General features: G+C 48.1%; 1 protein-coding gene across 1 annotated transcript; it reads left to right on the top strand.

Annotated features, from left to right (window-relative positions):
* The first annotated feature begins 21 nt into the window (after positions 1-21).
* On the top strand, positions 22-26,326 carry GCNT2 (glucosaminyl (N-acetyl) transferase 2 (I blood group)). Its single transcript, XM_058022147.1, is given in 12 exon segments — positions 22-62; positions 2,455-2,665; positions 3,041-3,255; positions 22,487-22,571; positions 22,573-22,720; positions 22,723-22,755; positions 22,758-22,813; positions 22,815-22,846; positions 22,848-22,947; positions 22,949-23,169; positions 23,171-23,325; positions 26,229-26,326. Coding segments are annotated over 12 exon segments (1,395 nt in total).
* The last annotated feature ends 1,199 nt before the right edge of the window (positions 26,327-27,525 follow it).

Genomic DNA, 27,525 nt, shown 5'->3' with positions numbered 1-27,525 from the left:
GTCCCCAGGTCCCTGCCGGTCATGGACTGCGAGGGCAAGCCACTCGCCCGGGACGCCTGTGGGTAAATCCTCCCCTTACCTGAGCCGGGACTCTCTCACCTGGCCATAAAGAGCTGGGTGCTCCCTGCCCGCGCCTGCGCGCTGCCTCCGCGCTGCCTGCGCGCTGCCCCCCGCTCCCACCGCGCCCGCCCGGCCCCGCCGCTCCCGGGACACCGGCCCCGCCGCCCCCGGGGGCTCCTGCAGCCGCCGGACCCCTGCCCGCTTGGCCACGGCGTCGCGTCCCGGCGCTGCCCTGGCCGGGTGAGCGCCCGGGGCTTCCAGCCGCGGGCAGGGGGCAGCGCTGTCCGCCTTGGGCTGGGGCTGGCGAGACCCCCAGGCTTCACCTTACCCCGGGGGGGCCTGGAAGGTTATCGCGGGGGCAAGCTGTCAAGGAATACATGGACCTAGTAGTACTAGTAATAATAATAGTAATAATAATAATAATAATAACAACAACATCAGTAGCCCAGAAAGGCAAAGTACCGGGATGGCTGAACTAGCCCAGATGGGTGACGGAAGCACTGCAAATCGCCTGGGGAGTTCAGGGCCAAACAAAGACACCCCCCCAGTGCAGACAGCCTTTCCAGCCCGCGGCGCGGGGGCCAGAAGGGGGCGGGCAGCAGCAGCGGGCGCACCAGGCCGGCCGGGGGCTGTCCCGCCGGGCTGCGCGGGAGCGGCGTGTGCCGAGGGACGCTGCGTCCCCCTGGGGAAGCTGGCCTGCAACAGCCCGTGGCCTTTGGGCCTCTCCGTGTCCGTACCCCTTGTCCCCGCCCACGTTTTGTTGTTTTGTTTTTTTTTTTCCCCCTCGGGGATTCAAGTGCCGAAGTGCCCTGGAAGCTGGCCAGTGTGTCGCGCAGCCCTGATTTCACACCCCGAGAAAGGGAGGCAGCACGGACTCTGCCTCATGTCTAGGGGCAGGGCACTGGGGGCGTGGGGACGAGCATACTCCAACTACAGGATTTGGGGGAGGGATGCAAACAACTTCCACTTCGCAGTTGCACAGCGAGCCCTTTCACATTTCAGAGACAGGTGAATGGGGCATCGTGTTCCAGGTATGGGACAGTTTGAGGCTTCCTGGAGGTCGGGGTGCGTTGTCACCCACCAGTGAGGCTGGGCTGGGTCCTGGGCTGTCTCCAGCAGCAGGAAGGGGATCACACCCCCTCGCCCCACCATGAGGGCTTGGATACAAGGACCCTACAGAAGGGAGTTCCTGCCCCGTCTCCAGGCAGGTGGGAAGAGAGAAGCAAGAGCTGGCACCCGCAGCCATTGGATCCCGGGGGAACACCGGGGCCGTGGGCAGGCGGATCGTCGGCTCCTGCGGGGCTTCGCTTCTCACGCACGGCCCCAGAGCGCCGGGCCCGGCGGGGACCGGGCACCGGGCACCCTCGGCGGGGCGGGGCGGGCGCGCTCAATGGGCCGTGCGGGGCGCGCTTCGCACCGCCGCTCCCAGCGCCGGCCCGCCGTGTACAGTTAGCGTCAAATTACACCAATTAACCGGGCACCGGAATTTAATTACACAGCCCTGCCCCTTTCCCACCCCCCTCGGTCCTGAGGAGACTCCTGCTCGGGGACGACGCTGAGCAAACACGGCCCCGTGCAAAACGGGAAAGGAATGGGAAAGATGAGCAGAGATTTCGAGGCCACTGAATCCTGTCGCCTCTCCTTTCCCCGCTTGCTGCTGGCCCTGCCTCCTCGAGTCCTCTCCAGGGGGCGGCAATTTTGGCCCCGTAACGATTATTTAAAATGTCAGCTTTTATTGCTACTTTGCCGAGAGGGGTGGGGAATTAATTCGATTTAAAGTTGGCCTTCTGCGAAACGTTCCCAGTAAACTTGGGTGCCACGCTTCTCCCGGTAGGATCTCTCCCTTGTGCCGAACTCCAGCGCTCCCCACACGGGGTTAAATCTCCGGGCTCCGGACCCGCAGCCCGGCTCTGCCCCGCGGCGCTTGCCAGCGAGGCGGCCCGAGCACGGCCGGCGGGGCGTGAGCCAGGCTCTCGGGGCTGTGGGCAGCCCTGACTCGCACCGGGCTCAGCCCTGCTCTTTTCTTTAGCCTAGGGGAAGAGGGCATGGGCTGGGCGCGCAGCAGAGCCCGGTGTTGTGGGGCTCTCCTTTTCCCCTCCCCGGGGCGCTTGGTGACCGCACTTCGGGGGTGAATTCTACTTCCCTGGCCCGGGCGTTGAGAGGACGCCTTTCCCTGGCAGCCTAGAGGGCACACCCGGCCCGTGCAGGGGACAGGAATCTCCGCGCCCTGAGCCGCTGCCATCCCTGAGGTGCCAGCTGTGTCTCGCCCTGCCGCCTGCCTCCTCCCTGTGCAAAGGGAAGCTGGAGCTGAGGCACCTCCTCTCCTCAGACAAAAGTGTCTTCTAGCGCTCAGACACGTCCCCGCTCCTCTGTGTCACACCGTCTGCTTCACAGCTCGGCGGTGGCTCTGGCAGGTGGCTCCGAGGGAGTCATCGCGGAGCTCTGCGCGCCCGGAATTGTTTCCGATGGACGCGCCGGGTCCCTCCCCGTGTGTCACAGCGCGGACGGCACACGGGGCAAAGCCCTGCCCGCTTCCCTTTCCCTCCACCGGCAGCTTCCTCATGGCTATAAACCCCATAGCCACGGACCTCTTCCCAACGTGAAAGTAAGGAAGAGATGGTCCTGGGGGTCATTCACCCTCCCGGCGTCGGGGTTCCCCAGCCGGTCTGAGTTACCGAGCTCACCCCTGAGTGTCCCCACCCTGCCGGCCCGCAAGGCGAGCCGCAAGAACATTTAGATTAATCCGGCTTCTGATTCTCTGCGGGGAGTTTAGGCTTGGTTATTTTTTCTTCTCACTGGTGCTTTCCAGTTCTCCCTGCCCCAGCGCCGCCCGGCTGGGGAGAAGCTCAACGCGGCTGATTTCCGTCGGCTCACTGACACATAAATAACTTTTTTTTTTGTTTTGTTTTGTTTTGTTTTCTTTCTTTCTCTAAAGTAATTTTTGGCAGTGGCCGGCCTGCGCCCGTGGGGCCACTTGCAGCTCGGGCGGCCCCAGGGCCGGCAGAGGCGGCGCTCGGCTCCGCTCCGCGCCGTGCGGGACACGGACAGACAGACAGACAGACGCCCCGCGGAGGATGCGCGGCTGCGGGCTGGGCTCGCTCCCCGGCGGGGTCGGGAGGAGCATCGCCCGCCCCGTCCTCTGCCCAGGCTGAGCTCCCGGAGCCGGTGTTTTCGGAGGAGAAAGGAGAGATTCAGGTTGGTGTGGGTGCACCTCGCCGTGGCCGCTGCTCCCGGGATGAGGGCTGCCTCCCTGTCCTCCGTGTCTTCCCGGGCTCTCCTTACAGCAAGAGAGGGGCAGAAAGAAAGAGGCAAAACCCGTCAGGACATAGAAACACCCCAAACACCGCAAACAGTACAAAACAAAGACAAAAAGGGAGAGGAAAAAGAAATACAAATACTCCCCGCCCTTTTTCACTCGCACTTTGCAGTCCGACGCGATTCAATTACTTTCGGGAGGCCGGTGCCGGAGAAGGGGAGGTGCTGTGTCTCGGATGTTAGCGGAGAGGTTTTTCCTCTGTTGATTTGGGGTTTGTGTCCTGTTTTTACGCCCTGCTGTGGGGGAGACGGGTCCCCGAGCAGAGCAGTCTCAACCCTGCGGCCAGTGGATCCGGGAGAGCCCTTCCGATGAGCGGCTTGGGATGTTGCAAAGGAGAGAAAAGAAAGGATAAGAGAAGAAATCCGTACGTGACCGCCTTGTCCACTGTGCTGTTTCCCAGCTATTCAGTCTAGCAGAGTTTGGGTTTTTTCCAAGCCCGCTTCGAGGAGCTCGCCGAGTGCAACAGGTCGCTTCAGCTGCTCCCGGGACCTCAGGAAACCGAGTGCCTTTCCCTGCCCTCCCTCCTCTGGCTGCCCCCGTCGCGGCTTTGCTCTGGGATGCGCTCGGAAGGGGATGCGGGACGTCCCGCCTGGACAGGACGCGGAGCCGTGGCCCCTGCGCAGCCCCTGCAGAGGGGCAGGAGGAGAAGGATGAGCATGCTGTGTCCCCGAGCCACGGCACTGTGGGACCTCTCGGCGCGTCTCTGCCATCCCCCCTCACACCCCACACCCCTTCCGAGACCCGCTCTGCCCCCGGCCCGGTGTGTGAACCCCCAGGGCGTTGCCAGGAGGCTGATCAGTTTGGAAATCAGCAAATAAATACTTAAAAATGCATACAAATAGCAACTTTTTTTCAATTCCAAGTGACGGTGTGGGAGAGGTGTTTGAGGGCAATTTTTTGGAACCGAACTGAAAACTTTTTTTTTTTTTGAAGGGGGGGAGGGGGAAGTGAAGTTTTTTCCAAGGAGCACGTGGATCTCACCTGCTCCTTTAATATTTATTTGCTAAACCAACTACACTAAACCAACTAAACAAGCAAAACCGGCAAGTGATCAGGAGTTAATTCTGAGCACACACTGCGGTGCCAATGCAATCCAGCTACCGACGACTGGCCGGTGTTTGCATGAGCAACCGCATGGTGCAAATTCCCATGCTCTGGACCTCGTAGGGAAAGGTGACCGGCGCATTCTGCTTCACCAGACACCTTTCTCAACCTAGGCCCTTAGGGGCTGGCTACTGTCATTGCCAGGTCTAGAAAACGAGCTCCTGAAAAGATTATCTCTATGAGTAAAGCGTCGGTGGGGTAAAACCCCGAGCTTCGTCTTTTTTGGATTCCCCAGGGAGTAGTTGTATGGTCTCACGCACAAATGTGATGAGGTTTGGTTTGTTGGGGCTATTTTTTTCCCCTTGCAAAGCACAATAAATTCGTGTTAGAGATACTGAGCACTTTTGTCTTCAGAAAAATAATTCTATCCACCAGATGCAGGTCAAGATATTATTTGTTCACTCCAAACTTGGGTGCTTTCTTCTGTTGTACATTTCATTTTCTAAACAGACAAAACCCACCCAGTTTTAAGAAAAAAAAAAAATTGCATTTGCAGCTTGGATATAAAATTGGAGTATTTTCTGGGCAATTCTGGCTGCTCACGTGTCCTTCAAAAAGCTTTTGCATTTGAAACACAGGCAACTATTTTGCCAACAACCTCATAGCTGCAGTAGACTGCAGTTTTACTGATCATGCCACCCCTAAATAATTACAAATAAGTTCTAAATTACACTTATTTTCAATTTTTGATCAATAACACTGTCAGATGAAATCCAGAAAAGGATATGCTGCCTAAGGTCCTTCAACACGTCGTGTTTGATGAAAGGGTTATTGCTAATTATAAATGTTCCAGGAAGGGCTGCTTTTCTCTAGCCAAAGCTTCACTGCCTTTGCTACCCCCTTGCCCTAAAATCCACTGATGCAACTGCACATATCCCGAGTACAGAACACAGTTACACTCCAGCATTAAGTCTCCACATGGGGAGTTTTGCTTGGATTAAGATTTCGAAACTGAGCCCATAATAAGATATGCTACAAAACCTCAAACAGCCCTCCTCCCCCAGGGATATTTATCTTACACATTTAATTGCCCGGTAAAATAAATTCTGTATGTGTACACTTATATGGGAAGGATTTTGATCTGGTAATTTCAGTGTATCTTCTGATCTGTAGCAGCTTAGAATGACATCCTTGAAAACTGTGGAGAAGCAGAAACTGTGCCCTGCTAAATTATGCCTATTCAGCTGCTAAATATTTACACATAGGCAGGAATGAGCTTTTCTTGTAATGCTATCTCTTAACTCTAAATTAGCATTCAAGAAGAAAAACAAGTGCAAGTCATTTAAGCATAGGCCAAATCCCTGCTTCTGCTAAAGCAAATAACAGAGCTCCCCTGACTTGCATGGAGCAGAGTGGGGCTCCTTCGTGTTACCTCCATGTCATATTAGCACTGTCATTTTTGTAATGACTTCCCTCTTACAGCACTCACTGCTGTGTAATAAGCTTCAGCAAACCCTCGAGAAGTGCAGTGCTGTTAGTTTATCTGCTTTACAGATAAGTAAACTGATGCAAGGGGAAGATAAGGAATTTCCCCAAGGTCTTGCAGCTGGTTTGCTCGAGATCAAGGGAAGGAAAGGAAACCAAGAAGAGGGACGGAACTAACCACCAGAACATGTCCCATAGCCAGGAAAGCTATGTGGAGGAGCAGGCAACTGCAAACTCCATAAAGCAGGCCATTTCCAGTCTGTTGGCTGGAAATCAGCTACTCTGCTACTCTTTGGTGGCTAAGCTTGAGCATTCATGTTTGAAACTCTCAGCTTTTCCAATAACACTTTGGTGTTGCATCCATCCTGGCATGACATGATATAATGGAAGTGGAATTTCATTTTCAGTGCATTGAATGAAACACCCTAATAAGACATGTTTGGAAAACAAAGCCTGGTATTTCCCACTGCAGAGTTTTAATAAAATCTACTTTGATATTTCTATGCTAACATTGGAACCGCTGTCTGCATGGCATATATTTTAAAGTGTCAAATAACTACAATAAGACATATTACTGGAAAATGACTGTTGGAGGCTCTGACATCCAAAGCAAAATTATTCTGCACAAAAAAATCTCTTAAATGATTTTTTTTTTTTTAACAAGGAACTTCCAGAGCTTAATCTAGCCCAGCTTGTATGCAGCTGCAATACATTTAGCCTTTAACATTAGCTCTAGCCATTGTCCTAGGACATGTCTACACCCCACGACACTTTATGGTATTAAAAGAATTTCTGTGTGGCTACAGCTGCTTGTCACTAAGATATATCACTCAATGGAGAGCAAGACAAAACAAAACCACTGAACAACATGGCTTTTTTTTTTTTTTTTTTTTTTTTTTTTTCCCATGGCAGCTTATGCTATGGTTATAGTTTGCTTGGCTCATATGGGTTTATGTGGTGTTTCATACAAAATGTCCTGCCTGTCTGAGAACTATGGAGTAAAACTTGTGGAGGTGAGTGAAAGAGCAGGCTGTGCAGTGGATGATCTGGTGTAATCGTTCCACATGGCCACTGGAGGAACACCAACCCGCTACATGGACAATGCCATTGCAGCCAGGGCTGATGAAACAGCTCTTGCACCAGCCTCCTCCCTCTGGCAAAGGGAAGCGAGGGCGGGGTTGGAGCTTATGGCTGACGAGCACCCACATTACAGCTGTCCGGGATTTTCACCTTGGTGTCCATTCCAGCAGCTGCAGGCACCAGCACACCAGGCTCAGCTCATGGGGACAAACTGACCAGACAGAGGTTCAGACCGTCGTCTTCACACGCAGGAACACAAACACTCGGACCCTGGACAAACAAACTTTTTATTCTTCGAAGTGTGGCATTCCTATACTGCTACAATGGCAGTTTCCCAAATCCATCTGGGAGCCTAGTCCAGAGCAAATCTGAGGCCACGCTTGCAAGCGCCTGCCAGAAGGACGAAGAGATGCTCCAGCCTCCCACGGGAATCAGACCCACACACACACACCGGGGCACATCCCACCTCTCCCCAGGACAGCCTGCGAGAGGCACAGAGTTATCAGCAGCCGGCAGCCTGTTTACCCCGCGCAAGGGTCAGCGATTGCGGAGCCCCGGAGCGCCTGCAAGTGCAACCAGCCTTGGGATGATGAGCTGCTCCCTTAACGCTGGGCGGGAGCGAAGCCCTCCCGCTGCACCGGCTGAGGAGCCTGACAGACAGAAGCGATAAAAAGGAAAAAGGCAAAAGCTTGGCTTTCTTTTCCTAAGACTTTGGCGCCCCTGTGTGTCTTCTTTTCGGGAAATTCAGCTAAAGAACAACCCCAAGGTTTTCTCCCTTTAACCCAGCAGCAGAAACACTGCACTCAAAACCAGGACAGCTCTGCCAATGTTACCCAGTGGTCTGACTCTATTTGAGCTGTGCCATTTCCACTCCTAACCTCTCCTCCTTTAGATACTGGAGATTGTTGGAATTGCCTTCTTTGGCAACTTTATCCAAAGTGACTAATATCCTTAGAACACCACTTCCTGGAGTCAGGACATTTATTATTCACTTTTCTACATCCCTTTATCTCCCAGTATGTCTGAGGTCCAGACTGGAAAGAGCCTTAAAGACCACAGGTTGAAAGAAAAAAGTATAAGATGTATCTTAAGCTATCAAAGTGTCAGATTTACAAACTAGATGGGCAACACATGCAAAATGCTTGTCTACATCTCTGCATCAGGGTTGCACTACAACCAATTTTTGTGCAAAGGTGAAGGCAGAGGTAGAGGAAATTTGACACCAAAATTTAGGAAAATCCCAAGATGAATTGTAAATATCATAAACATTTTTTCCTGTGAGGTAGTTACCATTATTTACTCATTCCATATCTTCAAAATAACTGTGACACAGAGGAATGAAGTGAATGGCCTAAGGGTAACAGGGATGTGGCAGGCAGCTGGACATAGAGGAAGGAAATCCAGCCAGCCTGAGTTCTGGCAAGATTTACTCTGTTGGAGGTCCTGGTACAAATGGGTTCTGCAGAAATGAGTCTCATAAGTCTTTGTCCCCTTTCCTGCCTTCCAGCTGTCAGTCTTTATTTCAAAACAAGAAAGAGATGGGCATGTCTGAGGGGTGTGGCATTTATTTGGGGCTATTTAGAAAACATAAAAACACACACTCTGCAAAGTGTCACTGGAAAAAATATGGCATGCAAACACAGGCAGGCTATCACTTGCCCCAGAGTCAGCATCACCTGCTTCACACTCAACCTGGCTAACCTGGAAAAGGCCCTCCTTTCCTGACACCGTGCCTGCCTTCAGACAGATGGCCCCAGCTGTAGGCAATGCAGATGTAGGCCTACCCTGGCTGTATTTATGGGTGGGTGGTTACCCTGCCTTCATTTCCCACCTGGAGAGCTTATTACTCCTTTCACCAGCTCTTCCACTGTAGCCTTCCTTGTCAGAGGTAAATCTGCTCCCTAAGGCAACCACACCAGGGGAAATTATCCCAAAAGATTTCTCCCACCTGCTTCACTCCCTCGTTTCTTTTTTTGTTTCTACCCTTCCTTCATGCAGTATCAAGTTGTCCCACTAAAATTTTTGGTGAGGCACTCTGCTGAATTCAGGTAGCCAGCCTAAAAATAACCCCGAAGAAAACAATTAAGGCATTGCTTAATTCAGGGGACTTGTCCTGTGTTAGGACTTAGGTCATCTGCCTTGCTGCCTCTTCCCCTGCTGGATATTGGTGTGTCTTATGTGGTCTTGCATGCTGTGGGCTGCATTTCAAAACCTAAGAACAAGCTGCTATTTAATCTTCTTTTAGACCCACTAAGGAACCTGAGCTTTGCTAACAGTCTAGAGCTTATGTGGAGCCTTCCCAAGAGTAAAAGCCTTTCCCCATGTTCCTGGGAATCCTGCTCCTGGCAGCACAACCAGTAGGGTGATACTCCTTTGCTTACCTCAATTTTCTGCTCTCCCCTCACAGAGAAAAAGTGGTGCTCCTTTATTTTGCAAGGCGGGCAGTGTTGGTCACAAAAGCTGCTGGGTGAGTGTGAGGTCAAACTCATCCTGGGATCAGAGGAAATTTATTTGCAGTGCAGGAAAAGAGTTTCTGTGCTTTTCCCCTACGACACGGCCCATTGACTAAATAGGAGAGATATCCCACTTGTGAGGGAGCAGAGCACAAACGCTGCTCCTAAGGGCTGTAAGCCCCAAATGCCTGCACTAATGGGCAGCACCTAATGTGTTCCTTTGGCCAGGTTTACAGGCTGTTGATTGTGCATAAGAATTTAGAGCACGAACAAAAAATTGTCCCATAAATGGGCTGGCTGCATTTTAAACTAAATTAGCCCCACAGTGACTGGCCTCCTCCGCTGTATTGCAGCATGACTGAGCCTGCACTGGGGATTGAAAGGGATTCATGTGGCTGATTAAGAGTAACGTTATTAAGATTATTATTGGGGGCTGGACCTGCCCCAATAGCAATGCAATTATTCAGGACCTTTGAGCTACAATTATGTGTGACAGAAGAAACCTAGGTATGATGGCAGAGAGTATTTGGGCCCTTATGGCTAAGTAACTCACAGGCAGACAGGGCTTAGGGCTCTGACAGACGGGTTGTGGTGAAGCTTGCTGTACTGGTTGAAGATGTTTCCATCTCCAGCAGCTCACTCCAATAAAAAAGCTGGCAAAAGGGAATTGGTTCCTCAGCCTCAGTTGCTCTTGGTAGGATCTCAGCACCTCAGGCTGTGGTTTCACACCACGGAGAGTTCAATGACAATAGCAGCCTTAAGGGATTCACACCCTCTTCCTCAGACTCTTGACAACTTTCTGCCGACCTGCTGGATTGGTTCAGTTTGTTACAGGAAAAGAAAAAGAAAGAAAGAGGGAGGGATCGCTGTTCCCTCCAAATTTACTCCGACCAAGGCCTGAAACTGCTTAGAGTCTGCTCCAATCTCTCCAGTCAGCTGTAGGCATAGGATGGGAACAGTCACAAATCTGGAAAACAGGGCGCCTTACCTTAAACTGCTGCCGAGGATGATTTTTTTTTTCCTGCCTCCCTTTCATTCCTGTGCCCGGAAAGTGGTTTGCTTGCAGCCTCTGGGTGGGCGGGAGCGCTAATCCTGACAGGCAATGTCTCCTGGCTGGACTGTGCCCTGCAAGCAAGGAGACAGAAGGCATGGATGATCTTGGAATGGAAGCAGCGTGGACAGCCGTGTTTGGAACAGCACGGAATTTTGCTGATGTTTTCATCTCCGACTTGGTCCCGGCCGGTTTACACGCGGCAGGAAAAAACTACCCCTTTGTAATGGGTGACTACCTACAGTTTATTGGAACAGAGCTGTTGCTAAACACATGGAGTAGCGATGTATTAACACATTGTAAAAGGCTGTTTGATCACCATGGGATTCCAGATGAGCTAACAACAGAAAATAAGCCATGATTCACAAATGACTCATTTCAGCATTTCTCTTTGATGCAGCAGTTCAAGCAAGCCCTGTCTATGCACATTCAAATGAGTTCACTGAATAGTCATTGAGCCCAGCCACGCCGCGCTTGCAAAGTCTTTTTTTTTTTTACAAAGTGTAAGTAGAGTTTTTAAGTATAAACCTTGGGCAATTCCTAGTAAGCCGCGCCAATGCATGACTCCAATCACTCCTTCCGAAGCTTAAAAACTCGTCACCAGACACTAGTTGTCCGTGATTCGAGCCCTCCAAGTGCGGGGCGCCTCAGAAATCACACGCCGTGGTTCGAGCATCTCCTTTCAGGTTGAAATTACAGCCAAGGATCTGACGTCCCAGCGGGACACTCCCAGGGGCTTTCCACGGCAGTGCCTTGTCCATACCCCGTCCGTCTGCCTGCGCTGCGAGCTCTCCTCCTCCTCCTCCTCCTCCTCTCCCCGCTGCGGGCTGCGATCCTTTATCCAGCATTGCCATCCAGCGGCACCGGCCACAAACGACAGCTCAGCTTGCGGATGGGAGCGGGGACCTTCTGCGCTTTAAGCGCTCTGTCAGGCGGGGATGGGGCTTGGCAGGCTGGCCCGCACTCGGGCAGCGCCCTGATGGCTGGATGGAACGGGTCAGTCAATTATTGCCAGCCGGCTGTAGCCGGGATGTCGCGGAAAAGGCGGCGAGCATTTACCGCAGGCACTGACTGAAAGGTACCTGGCCTCTTTCAGAGAAAGCCTGCCAGTGGATCCTGCTTTTATTTGAAGTTTTCTGATTTTTTCTTTGTTTTGTGTTTTTTTTTTTTTGTTTTGTTTTTTTTTTTTTTTTTGTTAGTTTGTTGATTTGGTTTGGTTCCCCGCCCACCCGGTGTATATTCACAGTGGTTTAACAGTCAGAAGTCTGCTTTAGTACTCCCCTATGGATTGCAGAACCGAGTGGATTATAAATGGTCACTGTAATGCACTCATCTAGCCATATTTCTTTTTCTTTTCTCTGAGATGTTGCTAGCCAGGTTGCGCCCTAAAACCTCAAGCTTTATGTAACAGACACAGAAGACTACTGGTAAAAATTATCTGTGAAAATATGGGATCATTCTTTTCCCAAGAAGACTTGCAGTATTTATATTGATCTAGTCTTTGGAGCACATCTATCACCCATCCACTCTTCAGTGCACAGCCAGGTGCCATTTCTTGCTGCCCAGAGAGAAATTCTCTGAATCAGAAGGCTGGCAAAGGACCAAAGCCCAACCCAAAGGAAACATTGACAGCCATTTTTCACTACTATTTGAATGGTAGAAAACTGAAAACCAACTGCTTGGGTTTAAATTATAACATTTATCATCAGTCCTGGCAAACTGGGGAGGTACAGGATCACTGGAGGTTAGTCAATAAAGAGCCCATCCCCAAGAAGGGTTGGAAGGAGGACCAGAGGAAATACAGGCCTGTCAGCCTGTCCTTGGTGCTGGGAAAGGTTATGGAACAGAACATCTTGGGTTCAATCACATGGTACAGACAGGACAATCAGGGAGGGAATCAGGCCTAGCTAGCCAGGGTTTATGAAAGGCAGGTCCAGCTGGACCAGCCTGATCTCCTTTCATGACCAGGTGATTTGCCTGGTGGATGAGGGAAAGGATGTGGATGTTATCTACCTGGACTTCTATGGCACAATTCTGGACAAGCTGGCAGCCTGCAGCTTGCTTAGAGCACTCTGTGCTGGGTTAAAATCTATCTGGATGGTCACCCACTGTGGTGGTGGATGGTGCCACATCCCCTTGATGGCCTGTCACTGTCAGGGTCTCCCCCAGCTCAGTACTGGGGACAGTTCTGTTTAATAGCTTTATCCACGACCTGGATGAGGGGGTTGAGTGTACCCTCAGTAAATTCATGGATGACACTTAGTGCAGCAGCAGTGTTGATCTGCTGAAAGGCAGGAAGGCTTTGCAGAAGATCTGGACAGGCTGGACTGAAGGGTCAAGGCCAATGAAATGAAGTTCAGCATAATCAGGTGCCAGGTCTCGCACTTTGGCCACAGCCCCTGCAACGTCACAGGATGGGGAACAGAAGAGGCTGGAAAGCTGCCCACGGGAAAAGGACCTGGGGATGCAGATCAACAGTGCCTGAGCATGAGCCAGTGTGTGCCCAGGTGGCCAGGAAGGCCAGTGACATCCTGGCCTGTATCAGGTACAGTGTGGCCAGCAGCAGCAGGGCAGTGATTGTCCTGCAGGACTCAGCACTGGTGAGGCCACACCTGGAATCCTGCATTCAGTTGTGGGCCCTTCACCACAAGGGAGACACTGAGGGGCTGGAGCTTGTCCAGACAAGGGCAGTGGAGATTAGAGAGCCACATGAGGAGCAGCTGGGGGATACTTAGCCTGGGGAAAAGGAATACCTGGGGTGACTCTATCACTCTTTACAACTACCTGAAAGGAGGCTGCAGTCAGGTGGAGGTTGACCTCTTCTCCCAGTTAACAAGTGACACCTCAAGCGGAAATTAGCTTAACTTAGATAGGGTAGGTTCAGGGTGAACATCAGGAAGAATTAATTTTTCACCTGAAGAGGTGGCAAAGCATTGGAATAGGCTGCCCAGGGAAGTGGTGGAGTCATCATCTCTAAAGTGTTCAAGAGCTGACTGGATGTGGCACTTAGGGCTATGGTTTAGTTGGCGTGGTGGTGTTTGGTCAAAGATTGGACTCAATGAACTTGGAGGGCTTTTCCAACCTATTCTTTGAATATATAATTCTATGGCGAGTAGTGGCATAAGAGGAGTCAAAGGACCATTTACTTTTTGCAAAATCTGGGTAAAAGGGACAGCACAGAGGTTACTCTGCAAGTCCCAATGCAACTGCTGGCCCCACATCACAAGGCAGGTCCTGCTGCCACAGCAGAGCTTATCACCACAGATCAGAAGGTGCTGGCTGGTGAACACCAGGGGCAGACTGCCTGGGGACGCTGTAGTGGCCTGCAACAGATTTGCCACAGAGAGCTGATAAAACCCCCAGGTGTCTGTGCAACTGAAGCCAGGGTGGACTATGTGATACTCCAGACCAGGCAGCCAGCAGGAAGAGGACCACACTCCTGGTGTTCCCATGAAAGCAGTCAGGTCCCAGAAGAAACTGAGAACAAGCAGAAGCTTCAGCTAGCTCCCCAGATGGCCGTGTAGTTATCCATGTTGGAGTGGCAGCAGTAGGACTGGCTGGAGGAAAAGAAAGTAAGAACCCACCTTTGCAAGAGAAAGGTAAGGCAGGGGGGCATCAACAGACATGATGTGCTTTAAGACTCAATCAAATAGGATGTAAAACACCACAAATTTCATTCTGTACACACAGAAGCATCACCAGAGCTTAGTCCCTGAGCAGGTTGGATATTAAATTGATCAAACTGGTAATGAAAGTGGGAATTGTTCCATCTCAGCTGACACAAGGCAGGTGACCTTATTAAAAAATATGCCAGTGTATTTAATGGGGTAGGGCAGTTTCTTGGGGAATTCATGATTAATGTGGCTATAACTCTGGAGATCTCATAGCTAATGCCCCTGGAAAAAGTCTTACTTCCACTATGAGATGGCCCAGCTGAAATTTTTAATATGGCACTGTATGAATACAGTACTGTATGGATACGGGCACATAAATCCACCACTGCTTTCTGTCTGAGATGCCAAGTTACTCCAGAACTGCTGTATTGATTAGAGGACACGATGGCTCATGCTGGACACAGCAATGTGGGTGTGAAAGAAACCTCAGAGCCTGCTGAGGGGGGCAATGTCTCTCTCTGAGGTCTGTTCAGGCTGACCACCAGGAGCAACTCCGACTCCCACACTGTTTAGTCACAACAGAAGCCACCATCCAAGACACTGAGCTCATGTAATGTTCTGAGCAAGACCTGACCTGGAGAAATCTCAGAAGCTACTGACAATCAGTGCCTGGAGCAGGGCAGTGTTTGCAGCTGAGCTGTGTGTGTGTGTGCCTGAAAAGGGTCTGAGAGTGAGAAAAGCAATCATTTGTGCATCCCTGAGATGGAGAAGGAACTCAGGAGAGTCATAACATCCCAGACCAGTATTGTGTCCCCAGCAGGTGCTTTGGAAGAGCAAAGGAGATGTGCAAGCAAATGTGGCACTTTTCCTGACGCCCTTCCCAGCCTACAACCATTTGTAGGCCAGGATCTTCTGAGAAGGACGTAACTGCCATGTATCCAAAAATGGTTCTCTGCCATGAACTCACCCAGATGTGTAACAGAGCCCTCAGAGGTGGAATAAGCAGGGGCTTAGGGATAAAGGTGCCTGTTTTCCTCTGATTCCTGTAGGTACAGGGAAAAGTGTACATTCTTTGCAAATAAAAAATGGTATAGCAAAACCTAAACCTAAATAAAGGCTTGGGGTTCAGGCCAAGGAGCATTTTCAGTGTGAGCAACAGCCAAGAAGCTGTAAGTAGTTCCCAAACAGAAATTGAGCTGAACTGGAAGAAAAGAAACAAACACTTGCAGAATTTTGACTGCAGAGTACAATTGTAATTCAAAGCAGGATCCAGACAAGCTGCAAAAGAAAGGCTCCAGAAAGCACAGTGAAATAACCTGTCTCAGGACTGAAAACAGATGTTAGGAGACCAGCTGCCAGGTGTGTAGAGTAACTGGGCAATCCAGTATGAAAACCTTGGCCTGGGAGAAGCTCTTTACCAGGAAAGGACCAGACAAGACAAGGCTGCTGCAGGAGCTGAGGCATGCCATGTTGCGCAAGGCAGGAGATTTCCAGCAGTTTTCTGGCCTCTTTGCCCCTTTATAACTGTCTTGGCAACTTTCCAGTGACCCAGTATGGGAAGACAAGGTTGTCCCAGCCTCACTAATGCTATCAGGGTCTGTCTTCAGTCCCATGGGGAATGGTGATTGCAGCCACTCCCCTTCCCGTAAAACAGCCGTAAAAGGTTTTTGTGTAAGCAGTTGAACTAGGGACCAACACATAAACAGAGCCTCCACCCTAAGCAAAAGCAAACAGGAAGGTGCTTGGCAATTTCAAACACTCAGGAGTGAAGTTCGAGGCTTTTGCTGAGCAGTTTTGGGTGTGCGCTCATCAAGAGCTCCAGAAGATAGCCAGGAAAAAGATGTGGAGATGATGTGAAAACTTGATAGAGCCTAAAGCAGGACTCGTTCTAAAAAGGGTGATACAGGCTTCCATGTATCTGTGGATAGCAAAGACAGGGGGAAAAACTCCCCTATGTTCGCATTAGAACTGTGATAACTTTCAGTGCAAATTTGGTGTGAGGTGGAGGGCTCAGCAGCACAGGCTGCTTTGCCCAGATTCCTGGTTATGCAGTGAGGAGACCTTGGCACACAACAAAGCCTCCAAAGGGAAAACAAGGCAACAGAAATTGAAAATCTTAGGCTAAATCTTAAGAAAAATCTTTGGGCTACAAATGGTGACTTTTCCATTGGTGGGAAGAAAACTGCAGCTGTGCAGCACTGGTGAACTCCCCTGGCAGCCAGGGTTTGCACTTCTGCCAGTGGGCTCTCATTACCCACAAAGAGCCTGGCAGGCTCCAACAGTCAAGGATGTCTAACATCATCTCCCCAGCAGACTTGCAGTGCAGTGTGATGGGGTTGCTTCCAATCCTAAAGACCTTTGGGAGGTTCCAGAGCCCCAAAAGCCAGGTGGCACCTCACAGATGCTGATGGTGAGGAGAAAAATGCTTTTCCAAGGCAAGTCCTGGCTTGGTTCTACCTAAACCTGCTGAAAAATCTCTCCTAGGTAGGAAGACATTAAGGACAGCAGACACCTACTACAGCCCTCTGGAAAAGAATACTGATAATTCAGTGAGGGGAAAAAAATGGAACAGTGATCAAGCTAATTTGTGTTAAGATGAGAAAATATAAGAGATGTGAAATACCTGTCAATAGGTAAACTGTTAGACTTACCATTTATTAAATGATTTTTCTTTATCCTTAGGATGAATCACAAATATCACAAATGTTTTTTCTTCATGAATGGTCCAGGAGTATCCCGATTTTAACCAAACTGCAATGTTAATCGCATCTAGCAGAGATCATGAGCGTATTTCAAAATGATGACAAACTCCTCTTGTTACCTTTGCCGAGTGTAACAGGATCCCCAGCCCAGTTACACCTAAGTTACAGTAGTGTAATATAGACCATCAGAGGAAAGAAAGCTGGAAAAGACCTAGAAAATTACCAGGTCTGAACCAGTATGACCCGTAAAACTGCTGAAAAAGCTACGCCTAACCTGCCAGTGAAAACCATCATCAGGAAAATTCCAGCCTCTCCAGACAATCTAATCCACATTTAACTGTTTATCACTACAAAGCTTCCATTATGTCTGATCTTCACCTCTTCTGATGCTATCTAACATGATTAGCTCTTGTCCTATGCACAGAGAACAGAGAGAATCAGCTACTCCCTTCCTGTTTGAACCAGAATTTGCTTCTGGTTTACCTTTTTTACATATTTGAAGACTTCCTGCCCCCCCCCCCCTTTATTTTGTCTAATGCCATAATAAACATATATATTTTTCAGTCGTTCCTGACAGTAGGTGTTTTCTGGATCCCTACGAGTTCTCTGCTCATGTTATATTGTCAGAATAAAGAGCGTGATACTGCTACATGTGTAGTGGAGGCATTAAAAATAATGGCAGTGATCTGATCCATGTATCTGTTCTCTCTGGCACAGCCAGGCACCCGGACCAGCACCCAGGGCTGTGGAACAGGGCTGTGAGGCCTGATCGGCAGAGCAGGTGACTCCCAGCCTGCAAATGGGGCTGCTTCACTCCTCTGGCTGCTAACACACCTGCAGCTGGGAGCAGACCCCTGGCCAGGCAGACCCCAGGCTGCAGGGACACTGCCCTGCCCTGACGCCTCTCTGAGGGTCTGACACCATCGAGGGGAACACCTCGGGTTTGTGCTCATAAAGCTAGCAAGTGCCCAAACGTTTGCAAAACCCACTGTAAGCTGCCTTTGGACACTCCTCCAGGGCAAATGGTGGCTGAACATGTACAATTGTACTTTATTGTACATTAATGCGGATTTTAATCTGCAGGGAGAAAACAGATCCCTATCCTGCCTTGGCTACACCAGTGTCAGCTATAAAATCTAGTCATATTTACAGAAGAAAACCAGCTAAAACCAGCTTCACCACCACAGCCTGCCTGTCTTCTATTAGGAGGTGTTTAATTATGTCTTGCTTTCCCTGTGCAGGAGGATCGAGCAGGGAAGAGGATGCTGTTGCTCCTGTGCAGGTGATGAGGAGTAGTTTGCACAGAGGTGAGTACGTGTCCCTGTTGGAAATTAATTGGAGGAGGGAGCTGTGAGTGCTCTGCTTTGGAGCACTAGTAATTCTGATTTGCAAAATGTGCTCTGCTAAGAGGCTAGGCAGCTTACCCATTCCCAAAACCTTTGCACTGAAAGTCTGCTGCAAACGCAGACAAGCAGGGAAGCTCCTGCAGGGCGGGAGGCTCCGTGTCTGGAGCTGGAGACGGCAGCAAGACAAAGGCGGATGGGATGGATGCATTGTCTGGCCCCTGCTGTCTGTGCAGAGAGATGTGCTCGCTGGCTGTGTGCAATTAGATTACTCGATGGCTTTGCTGGACCATGTGAGCTGAGCTAGCACTTGCCTCAATGTGTCATTCCATCTCTCCTCCCCTCTGCTGCCTGTGCTGCTGCGCTGTGACTGTCCGGTGTCAGTGCGCCCGCCTGGGAACTCCTGCTTCAGGTAGGTTTGAGTTTCTTCTCTTTCAGCAGTCAGATTATGGCTGCCTGGGAAGTGCAGGAAGGGCAGGAACTGCTATAGCAAGGAAAAAGGGAAGGCAGAGGAATGATAGGAATAAATTTTGACTGCTTTTGTGCTGCTTTCGCTTCCCCTGTGATGACAGCTTCCAGCCTTCCAGCTCAGACAGGGCATGTGAGTAAAGCTCGTGTTAGAGGAGACCCCTGCCAGGCAGGGCTGCTCCAGGGGGAGAGTTTTAGAGACACCATGCACACTGTAGGACATCCCAAACCAACACAAGACCAAAGCAGTTTGATTTCATTCAGTTCAGAAGGTGTGAGGGATGAAGAGATCCTTTACTTGGGCACAGAACAGCAATCTGTGGCTGCGTGCACTTCCCAGAAAAACCACGCTGAGGAAAAATTGTTTGCTCCCTACAGGCTCACTGTGAATTTAACAGTGGTGCCAGCTCAAACTGACAGCTTTGCATGAGAGGGCCAGGAAAAGGAACATCCTACAGATGGTTTTGTCCTCACAACAGAATAAAAAATGCCAAGTGACTCCAAATAAACATGAAATGCATCACATTTGTTGCTACTGACTGAGGCCAAACAGGAACTCAAAACCAATGTGCAAAACCTGTGCATCTTGCATTTTAATTAGCTAACAAATTAGCTGAAACCAATTACCTATATTTCTTAAGGGCAGGAGCAGTTTACTGAGTACTAACCCTATTCCTAAGATAATATCCTCATTGTCTGGAAAGGTCTACTCCCATTCATCCCCATGGAGGACATTTCAATCCCCAATCCTACTGGGGAGTATGTTTCCACTACAGGAGCCACACCAAAAACTCCTCTCAGGCTAAAAGAAAATTGCTTCAGTGCAGGTCCAGGGAACAATAGAAAGGAGTGGCACTGCAAATCTCAGCAGTTTTAGTTCTGCCAGCACAGAACCCTTTTACACAGCCTTTTTGTTAAATTGCATGGTAAATTCAATCATTTATTAATTTTTTGGTCCATAACTCTGTTCTTGTATCCAGAATATGCAGATGTCCAATACAATGTACAACAGAAGAAGCCAGGACCCTCATGATGTTTCCACACACCTTGGTGGTAATAGGTGCTATAATATGATTCAGATGTATATCTGACTGCTCCTTGCATCTGAACTTTGGATGAGTCTGTAAATCAACAACAACAATACCTGAAAAATACTTTTTCCATTGAGGTGGCTCATGTGACTTATACATTTATTTTTTTGTACGTTTGACTGGCTTTGGTTTGGTTTTTTGGTTTGTGTGTTGGCTTTTTTTTTTTTTTTTTTTTTTTTTTTTTTTTTTTTTTTTTTTTTTTTTTTTTTTTTTTTTCCTGGGGAGGGTTAGTTTGGTTTGGTGATAATTGCCTATAATTCAAGCATGGGCCTATTTCACACAGAGCAGCACAAGGCAGAACTAAAAAAGAAACCCAAAAAAATCCCTCAAAACCCCAAAGGTTTTGACAGCTTGATTTCCCACAGCTGTCATTTGCATGTATATTTTCAGGTATCTAAATATTAACACTGCCAGAGAATCAAGGCACTGGGATTAAAAAGTAGCACTAAGTATGCAGCTTTCTTTCCCCCAAGGCTATTGGTACCAAAGGATCACAGTGACTCTGGATTTCTGCAAAGGTGTTGCAGCGATGTCTGTGCAAGGAAAAAAACTCCAAACCAACAGCAAAAGACACCAAGGAAAAATTAAATCTTGCATTGCACTCCTGCAAAGAGCAGACTCATCTCATTTTCTGCATGTAGCTTTACTTGTTTCATATGGACCATGCTAGTAATGCAGGCTTCAACAACTAAGAATCTCCTTTCATATATATATATATATATATATATATATATATATATATATAATGTATATATTTTGAGATCCTAGAGGCTTTCCTACCCGTGTAGCAGATTACACTGTTTTAAAAGATTACTGCAGTTTTAAAAGATCAGACAGTTTCCAAGACATCCAAATGCTTTGAAAGATCTCGGCCTTTGTACTTCAGAAAAGCTACCTGTGCTCTCTGCCCCCATCTGAGACCCCTCTCAATGAAACCCTGGCTCCTGGAGGAAAGCTGTGCTTTTCTTTGCTAGACTCAGGTAGTGGTCTCAGCTCAGGATCTGTGCACCTTTATCAAGCTGCACTCTTGGCCTGCAGCAGCATCTCTCCCTCTGTAGCACGATGCACTGCCCGCTCAGAACATTCAGTGGCAAAATATCAGATCAACTGGTTTTGCCTCAGCATTGCTTCACATTGGAGCAAAATAATGTGATGTTGAGAAAAGTTTGCATGCCCCAAACGTGCTGTGTCATGGCAGGAGATCCTCATGAACAAACTCACAGCTGGAACAAAGAGACCAATGATTTCATTTTAGTCAGAGCTGTGTCAAGCTCTCATTGCCTTTACATGTTATACCAGATGCATTCACAGTTCTTAGAAATACAAATTTTTCATCAGTAAGCCTACGGTTAATTTAAATAGTTTAAATAGCAGGCTTTGCTAACCCATTTCCTTGTGATGGATGTATGTCACTGACATATTTTATGAAAATCCTTTCACTAGGATTTCTCTCTTGAGAAGCTGAGAGGCCTCAGAAATGAAATATAAAAAAATAACTATCTGATGGCTGTGGAATGTGGTCTGGAGATGGTTTACCAACAGGTGCAGCTTTGATTGGTTGCATGTGAATTGTTTTTAATTAATGGCCAACAACAACCAGTTGTGTCGGACTGTCGGCATCTGTCACAAGATTTTATTATTCATTCCTTTCTTAGCCTTCTGATGTGTCCTTTCTCTTTCTTTAGTATAGTTTTAGTATATAATTTTCTTTTAATATAATATATATCATAAAATAATAAATCAGCCTTCTGAAACATGGAGTCAAGATTCTCATCTCTTCCCTCATCCTGGGGACCCTCAAGCACCCCCACAGATGTAAACCTGGAGCTCATCACAAGTCATCCATGACTCTTTGTAGAAACTGTTTGTCAAATTTCAAATTTGCAAATGAAAATATTGCTGAAAGAAGCTGATGGCTGTGACATAACTCTACACCAGGGCAAAAAAATTCTCTTGCTTCTTATATGTGAGTGTTGGTGGCCTTACATGAGAAATGAAGAATAGTGAAGACAGAAATATAGAGGTAGAGGATGGATGAGTGGTTCTTCTTAATCCTGTGTTCTTTGGCTGGAAAATGGTATGTGTTGAACTGGGTTTCTGATTATTGCCTTCTGGAAATTGTATTTATCCAGAATAACAAAGAGCAGGAAGGCCACAATAGTTTACCTACATGCTTGGTCTAGTAGTGTAATTGTCATTGAGACATATTGAAGCAGTATTTATTTCATGTTACAAGTCTTTCACAATTCAGAAGCAGTGATGGCTGACACATTGGAGTGGTTAAAAAAAATCCTACAAGTAAAATAAAAAGAATGGCATGAGATAAATATGAGGTTTTTTCTGTCATAGGGTACATGCACAGAAATTTTAACAGCTATATGATACATGCAGGGAGAGTGGGGAGGAAGCAGTTAAGAACATACCCATACATTGAATTTGGGGACACTCTGAAATATGTGCCAGCTTGCTCATTGGCAAGACAATAATTATGCAATATGTCTGTTTAATCTTCAGGGTGCTGTGGAGCAGCTTCCATCTGCAAACTGTTCTTCACTTATACTGTTTCTACATCAGTGATGACTGTGCAACTATTAATACTGAAAGTAAGGGCAGCAGCTGCACGCTCTACATCAGATGGATCCATGACTCTTCCAGCAAGAAGCAAGCACAGCCATCAAAACACACTGTTGGTGGTGTCTGATGTTGTGTTTCAAGAGAGACTTTTTCTGAGGAGCAATGAAACACACAGATATTGCCCTTTTGGTGTTCTGAGTCACAGTGTTTCATTTCCATTTGTTTTCTACACTGTTAATTTGCAAGCACAAAAACCTCTTTGGAGGCTGAACATCTCAGCAAGCTTGATTTTTAGCAGAAGCCTGTAAAGCACTTTCTGAGGACAAGGTGTCCTTCTGAAGGAAAATGCCATTCAGAGAACCCAGCTGCACAGAGAATGTCACACAGAGCCACCACATCACCTGCACCCTGGCAGCTGAGGAGGCTGCCTGCACCCTTCCTGCTTCATGACTTTGCACAAAGAGTTTGAGAGCTTTTCTTCAGGGAGCTGTTCATGCTCCAGAATGACTATTGTGTTCATGTGGATGTCATTCAAGGAGCCATTTCCCTTCCAGCAGACAGTGCTGATTTCTTGGCGCCTCCCTCATTTTCTGGGCAAAGAGGGTGGTCTAGGGCAGCACCTCCCATCTGTGGGCTGACCTGCACTGCATGAGAGACCTGCTTGCCCTTGGCCGTGCCCTGGTGCTACCTAATCAACACCTGTGGTCAGGACCTCTCCTTGAAGCACACCAGGGAGATCATCCAGCTGCTGAAGAGCCCTGGGAGCAAGGACATCACGCCCAGGGCGCTGCCACCTCCCCACATCACCACCTGCACCAAATATGTGCACAGGGACCAGTTCTACTCTGCCTTTTCTTTCATGCTGTGGACATTTGTGTGCAGATGTCCGTCTGACCACCTGTTTTGGCTCTGTGTCTGTGGCCATCACCTGGCTCTTTGTGGAGTTCCTGCTGCAGGACCAGTGTGTTTTCCATCTGCTGGCATGGCCCAAGAACACCAACAGCCCTGAGGGGCCCTTCTGGGTGATGCCCTGCAGGATCCCAGGTGAGCATGATTTCTTCCACTTGTTTTTTCTGTAGATACACACATTTGTGCTTCTTTCACACATGGACAAAGCTGGAGAGGGACTTCTTACAAGAGTATGCAGTGATAGGATGAGGGGAATGACCTTAAATTTAAAAAGGGTGGGTTTGGATTACAGGTAAGGAAGAAATTCTTTGCTGTGGTGGTGATGTGGCAAAGGAACAGGCTGCCAGAGAAGTGGTGAATGGCTCATCCCTGGCAGTGTTCAAGGCCAGGCTGGATGGGGCTTTGAGGAACCTGGTCTAGTGGAAAGTGTCCCTGCCCATGGAAAGGGGTTTGGAACTACCAAATCTTTAAGATCTTTTTCCAACCCAAGCCATTTTATGATTCTATTTCATAGGTGCACATGCAGAAGCATTATCTGAAATTGATTTTGGCAAAATCTACGTGAAAAATTGAATTTTTATATAAGGCTGATCTACCAAATAATCTTACTGGCCCTTTTTGAGCATTGAGGGAGAGGTTTCTGTGCTGTCCAGAATGTGCACTACCATCCCATGACCAAGCAAAATGATGTCTGGGGATCTAAGTTCAAAGACAAATCCTTGGACATTTCAGCTGATTCACCTGTAAAATCTGAGATGATGAAAAAAGAAGTGATAAAGATTAAAATATGCAATCTATGCAAACATTGTAGTGAAGAAAATTTATACAAGATGTTCATTTTGGTGTGGGAAATTCTATTTTCCAACAAATTGAAGTCAATTCCCCCAGAAAATCTGAATTCAGGCTGGAGTTGACTTCTAGTCTTCACATGCTTTCCTTTGGGGCCACACACAGCAGCTCTCCCATAGCAGTTATAAAAAGCCCACATTTTTTAAAACTCATAACCACTGCCTAAACTCTATTGTACAAGGTCAAGAATTTATGCAGAGAAGCAGAATAAGAACCAGTATTTTCATATTTACTCTGTGTATTTATTATTGCTTTGTTTATGTGACTGGGAAAGGGTTGGAAGATGAACAGGATTTCACCCTCGTGCATGCTGCTTTTAGAGGCACCTGGCAGGACTCCTGCCTAGAGCTTCCCAGCAGCCCAAAGCAGGGATATGAGGAATGGAAGCACAGGTAAATTTTTTTTCTCCTGTCTTTTTCTTTCTTTCCACCTCTTCCCTACTGTAATTTGTGAGAAATAAACATAGGGGGCAGTAACAAAGAACACATTAACTTTCAAATTATCACATAATTTTATGAGCATAGTGCATGCTCTTCTGGTGTTTTATGACTGGCCTGCACAACAAGCACAAGTGACTACTGATTGAGATATTTATAGAATAATTATGAGCATGTATTATTTGTAGCTAGATCACTTTTCCAGGAAGCAGGTTGCTGTGATCTTATTACAGTCCATTGCCTCAGAAGCCATAAACCTGGGACCAGATATATTCTCCACAGTCAGAAAGCTTTAGGTGGTTGACATTTGTTGTACTGCACTGTGTAGCTCCCATAGCCTGCATATTTCATTGTTATTTCCATGTCAATCCCTGTATGTTTTCCAGTATGGGCATAACATTTTTTTGTGAATGTTCTTTTTGTGTCTGAAAGATGAAACATTTCCACAGCACATATGTTTATTGTCCTCTTCCTTTTTTTCCTTGCCATCACGTTAGATTGCCTGTCCAAAAGTGGCCATGTGGCTCTGACAGATGTGCTCAGAGGCTGTGGTTGCACAGGATTTTGAACCCAATCTTACAAGGATAACACTCAGTCAGACACTCATCTGAATGTATCCTAGTCAGATCCAAGAATGCTGGGCAATTCTTGGGTGAGAAGTCATCCCTCTCAGTGTGTGGGATGTTAGCCTGGGACTCAGTTCCAGGCTCTAACAAAAAGCTCCTGTCCAAGTTTGACCAAGGCACTTCCTTAAAGTTTCCAGCTGCATCACAGGGAGATAATGATTTCAGGACGTGGTCCAGCTGTTCGAACAAAAAGTTGCAGGCCTCCAGGCAAGCAGAGGAGTCATTTAAGGACCAGTTTGGATGGATAGCATACCATGAAAGAGCTAAACCAAACAGTTATTTGCAGTATCAGTATCAGCCGTGACAATCTCAGTTCAGGTAAAAGATAAAACAAGACTTGCCCACAAATCTTAAAATAGCATGCTTGTTGCCTAGAGTCATGTAATGAAGACCAAGACTTTTCCTTACCCCCTTAGAGGCTAAAGACTTTCAATCCTATTCAGCTGGTTTTCAAATAACAGCCTTAACTTATCTTTGGCATTTATCTCAGGCTGCTTATCTTGCACATGACTCCTGCATGACAGAAAATTCTTGAAAGTCACCTTTCAGATAAGAAACAGAAGCATGGGGGAATTAAGAGAAAGTATTTCCAAGGTATGTAGGTCTGAAATGGCCCTTAATGACCTTCCCCAGGACTCTGGAGAAGCACCACAGTGCAGGTCAGTGGCCACATCCCAGGCCAGCTGTGTTACCACTGGGACACCTTTCCTCTCTCTAAAAAAGGAAAAGAAAAAAGAAAAAAAAGCAGAAAATAGATTCTGATGGCCGTGGGAGAGGTGCACATCCCCAGGCTGTGCTGTTGAGCCCCCTTACTTCTTCCAGGCCAAATTCCTGCCCTCACTTTCATGCAATATAGTCAGATCATATGGATAATTTGGGACACAAGCAGTCTCCGGGCAGACAATCCCTCAGGGTATACAGGGGTGTGCCCATTGGCATCCATCTCTGCTGGTCACCAGCAATTTATGCCTTGCTCAAGTGGGAAAATAAAGGTCACAAGAAGTTATAGGAGCACTTCTCATTCAGAGACACCAGCATGCTTTTACAAAGGAGATCAGTGCTTTTATTTTCCATTCACAGAACCAGCCAAAAAGGGTGAAATGATATTCCCAATGTATTAAAGCAGACCACGGGCAAAGCCAGCACCGCTACACTGACTCCCAGCCTGATGCACTGGACTGTACTGCTTTCCAGAACTGGCTCACCTCTGGAACGACAGAATGAGGTTCCGCTGTCACCTCTGCTCTCTTTGCTAAGAGTGAGTGTGCACAAGATGCCTGAGCACCAGAAGCTCCTTTTTACCCTTTCTGGAGTCCCTCTTGACAGCTCCTTGGCAAGTTGGCCTCTGTCCTCTCTGCACTGTTAGAAAGACACCAGAACTGTTACTGCAGAACTGTTACTGCAGCCTGGGAAACACATTGGAGGAGCTGCCTCCTACTTGCTTTAACAGGATGTCTTCAATAGCTGCTGCTGCTGTAGAGAACAGTTTTCCAATGTACTCCTTTCCTGTTACTTTCCTTCCCTGATGACAAGTGTAAGAGACATCAGGGTCCGGCACTCATCCATGATCTTTGTTCCTGATTACCACAAAAAAACCCCAAAAAACCCTGGATGAGAACATTGACACCCAGGCATTGATTTTCCCATCTCACCCTAAGCCCAGCATCAATAACCTCATCCCACTACTCACATCTCCTGGGATGCACTTACTGCAGGAGGTGTGGGAGCACACTAAGGTACTGCGGCATCGCTAGGCTGAGGCAGAGGTTCAGTGAGTATTGCCAATGGAAATATAAGAGCTGCTAAATGTTAAGCAATCCCCTCAGGCTGAGAGCTGCAAGAGAAAGTTTGCCTGTAGCTACTGGCTGGCACAGCAATCACCATTCACTCCCTTCCCTGTGCCAGTGCCCAGCTCTGTCCTGGCCACTGAACAGGGCTGCAGGGCCATCCTGACATGCTGGAGCAGCCCTTCCCAGCTTCCATGCAAGAGAAGACACTAATGTGTGCTTCCTCTCTCTTCCCCGAAATGTGGGGCATCTGCCCCAGGGAAAGGGGGTGGGAAAGGAGCACCTTGTCATGTCTGCTCTTGTACCAGCTCAAAAGGGACATGGGTGCACAGCAGTGTTATAGATGGATAATGAGGCAATTGGCTCTCACAATTAAAATTTAACTATTGTGTGAATATTAAGGAAAGCTTTATTGATGTATAGTTATGTTATTGTAGTTTAGATGGCCTCTGCTCGCCCCATAGTTCCCTTTCTCCCCCTGTACTGTGACCATCAGACAGCCTGGGTTGTCTAGGACAGGTAGACAGAAGGTGTGCACATGTGTCCCTTACCTGGAGCAGTTGGGAATGGAAAAGCTTGGTGCTTAGGGGGTGTGGCATGGCAACACCTGATCTCCAGTTAAATTGCAAGAAAGCA

This window comes from Melospiza georgiana, chromosome 1 (genome assembly GCF_028018845.1).
Source record: "Melospiza georgiana isolate bMelGeo1 chromosome 1, bMelGeo1.pri, whole genome shotgun sequence".
NCBI lineage: Eukaryota > Metazoa > Chordata > Aves > Passeriformes > Passerellidae > Melospiza > Melospiza georgiana.
Note: the sequence above shows the minus strand (reverse complement) of the source record. Positions and strands in the feature narration are given on the sequence as shown.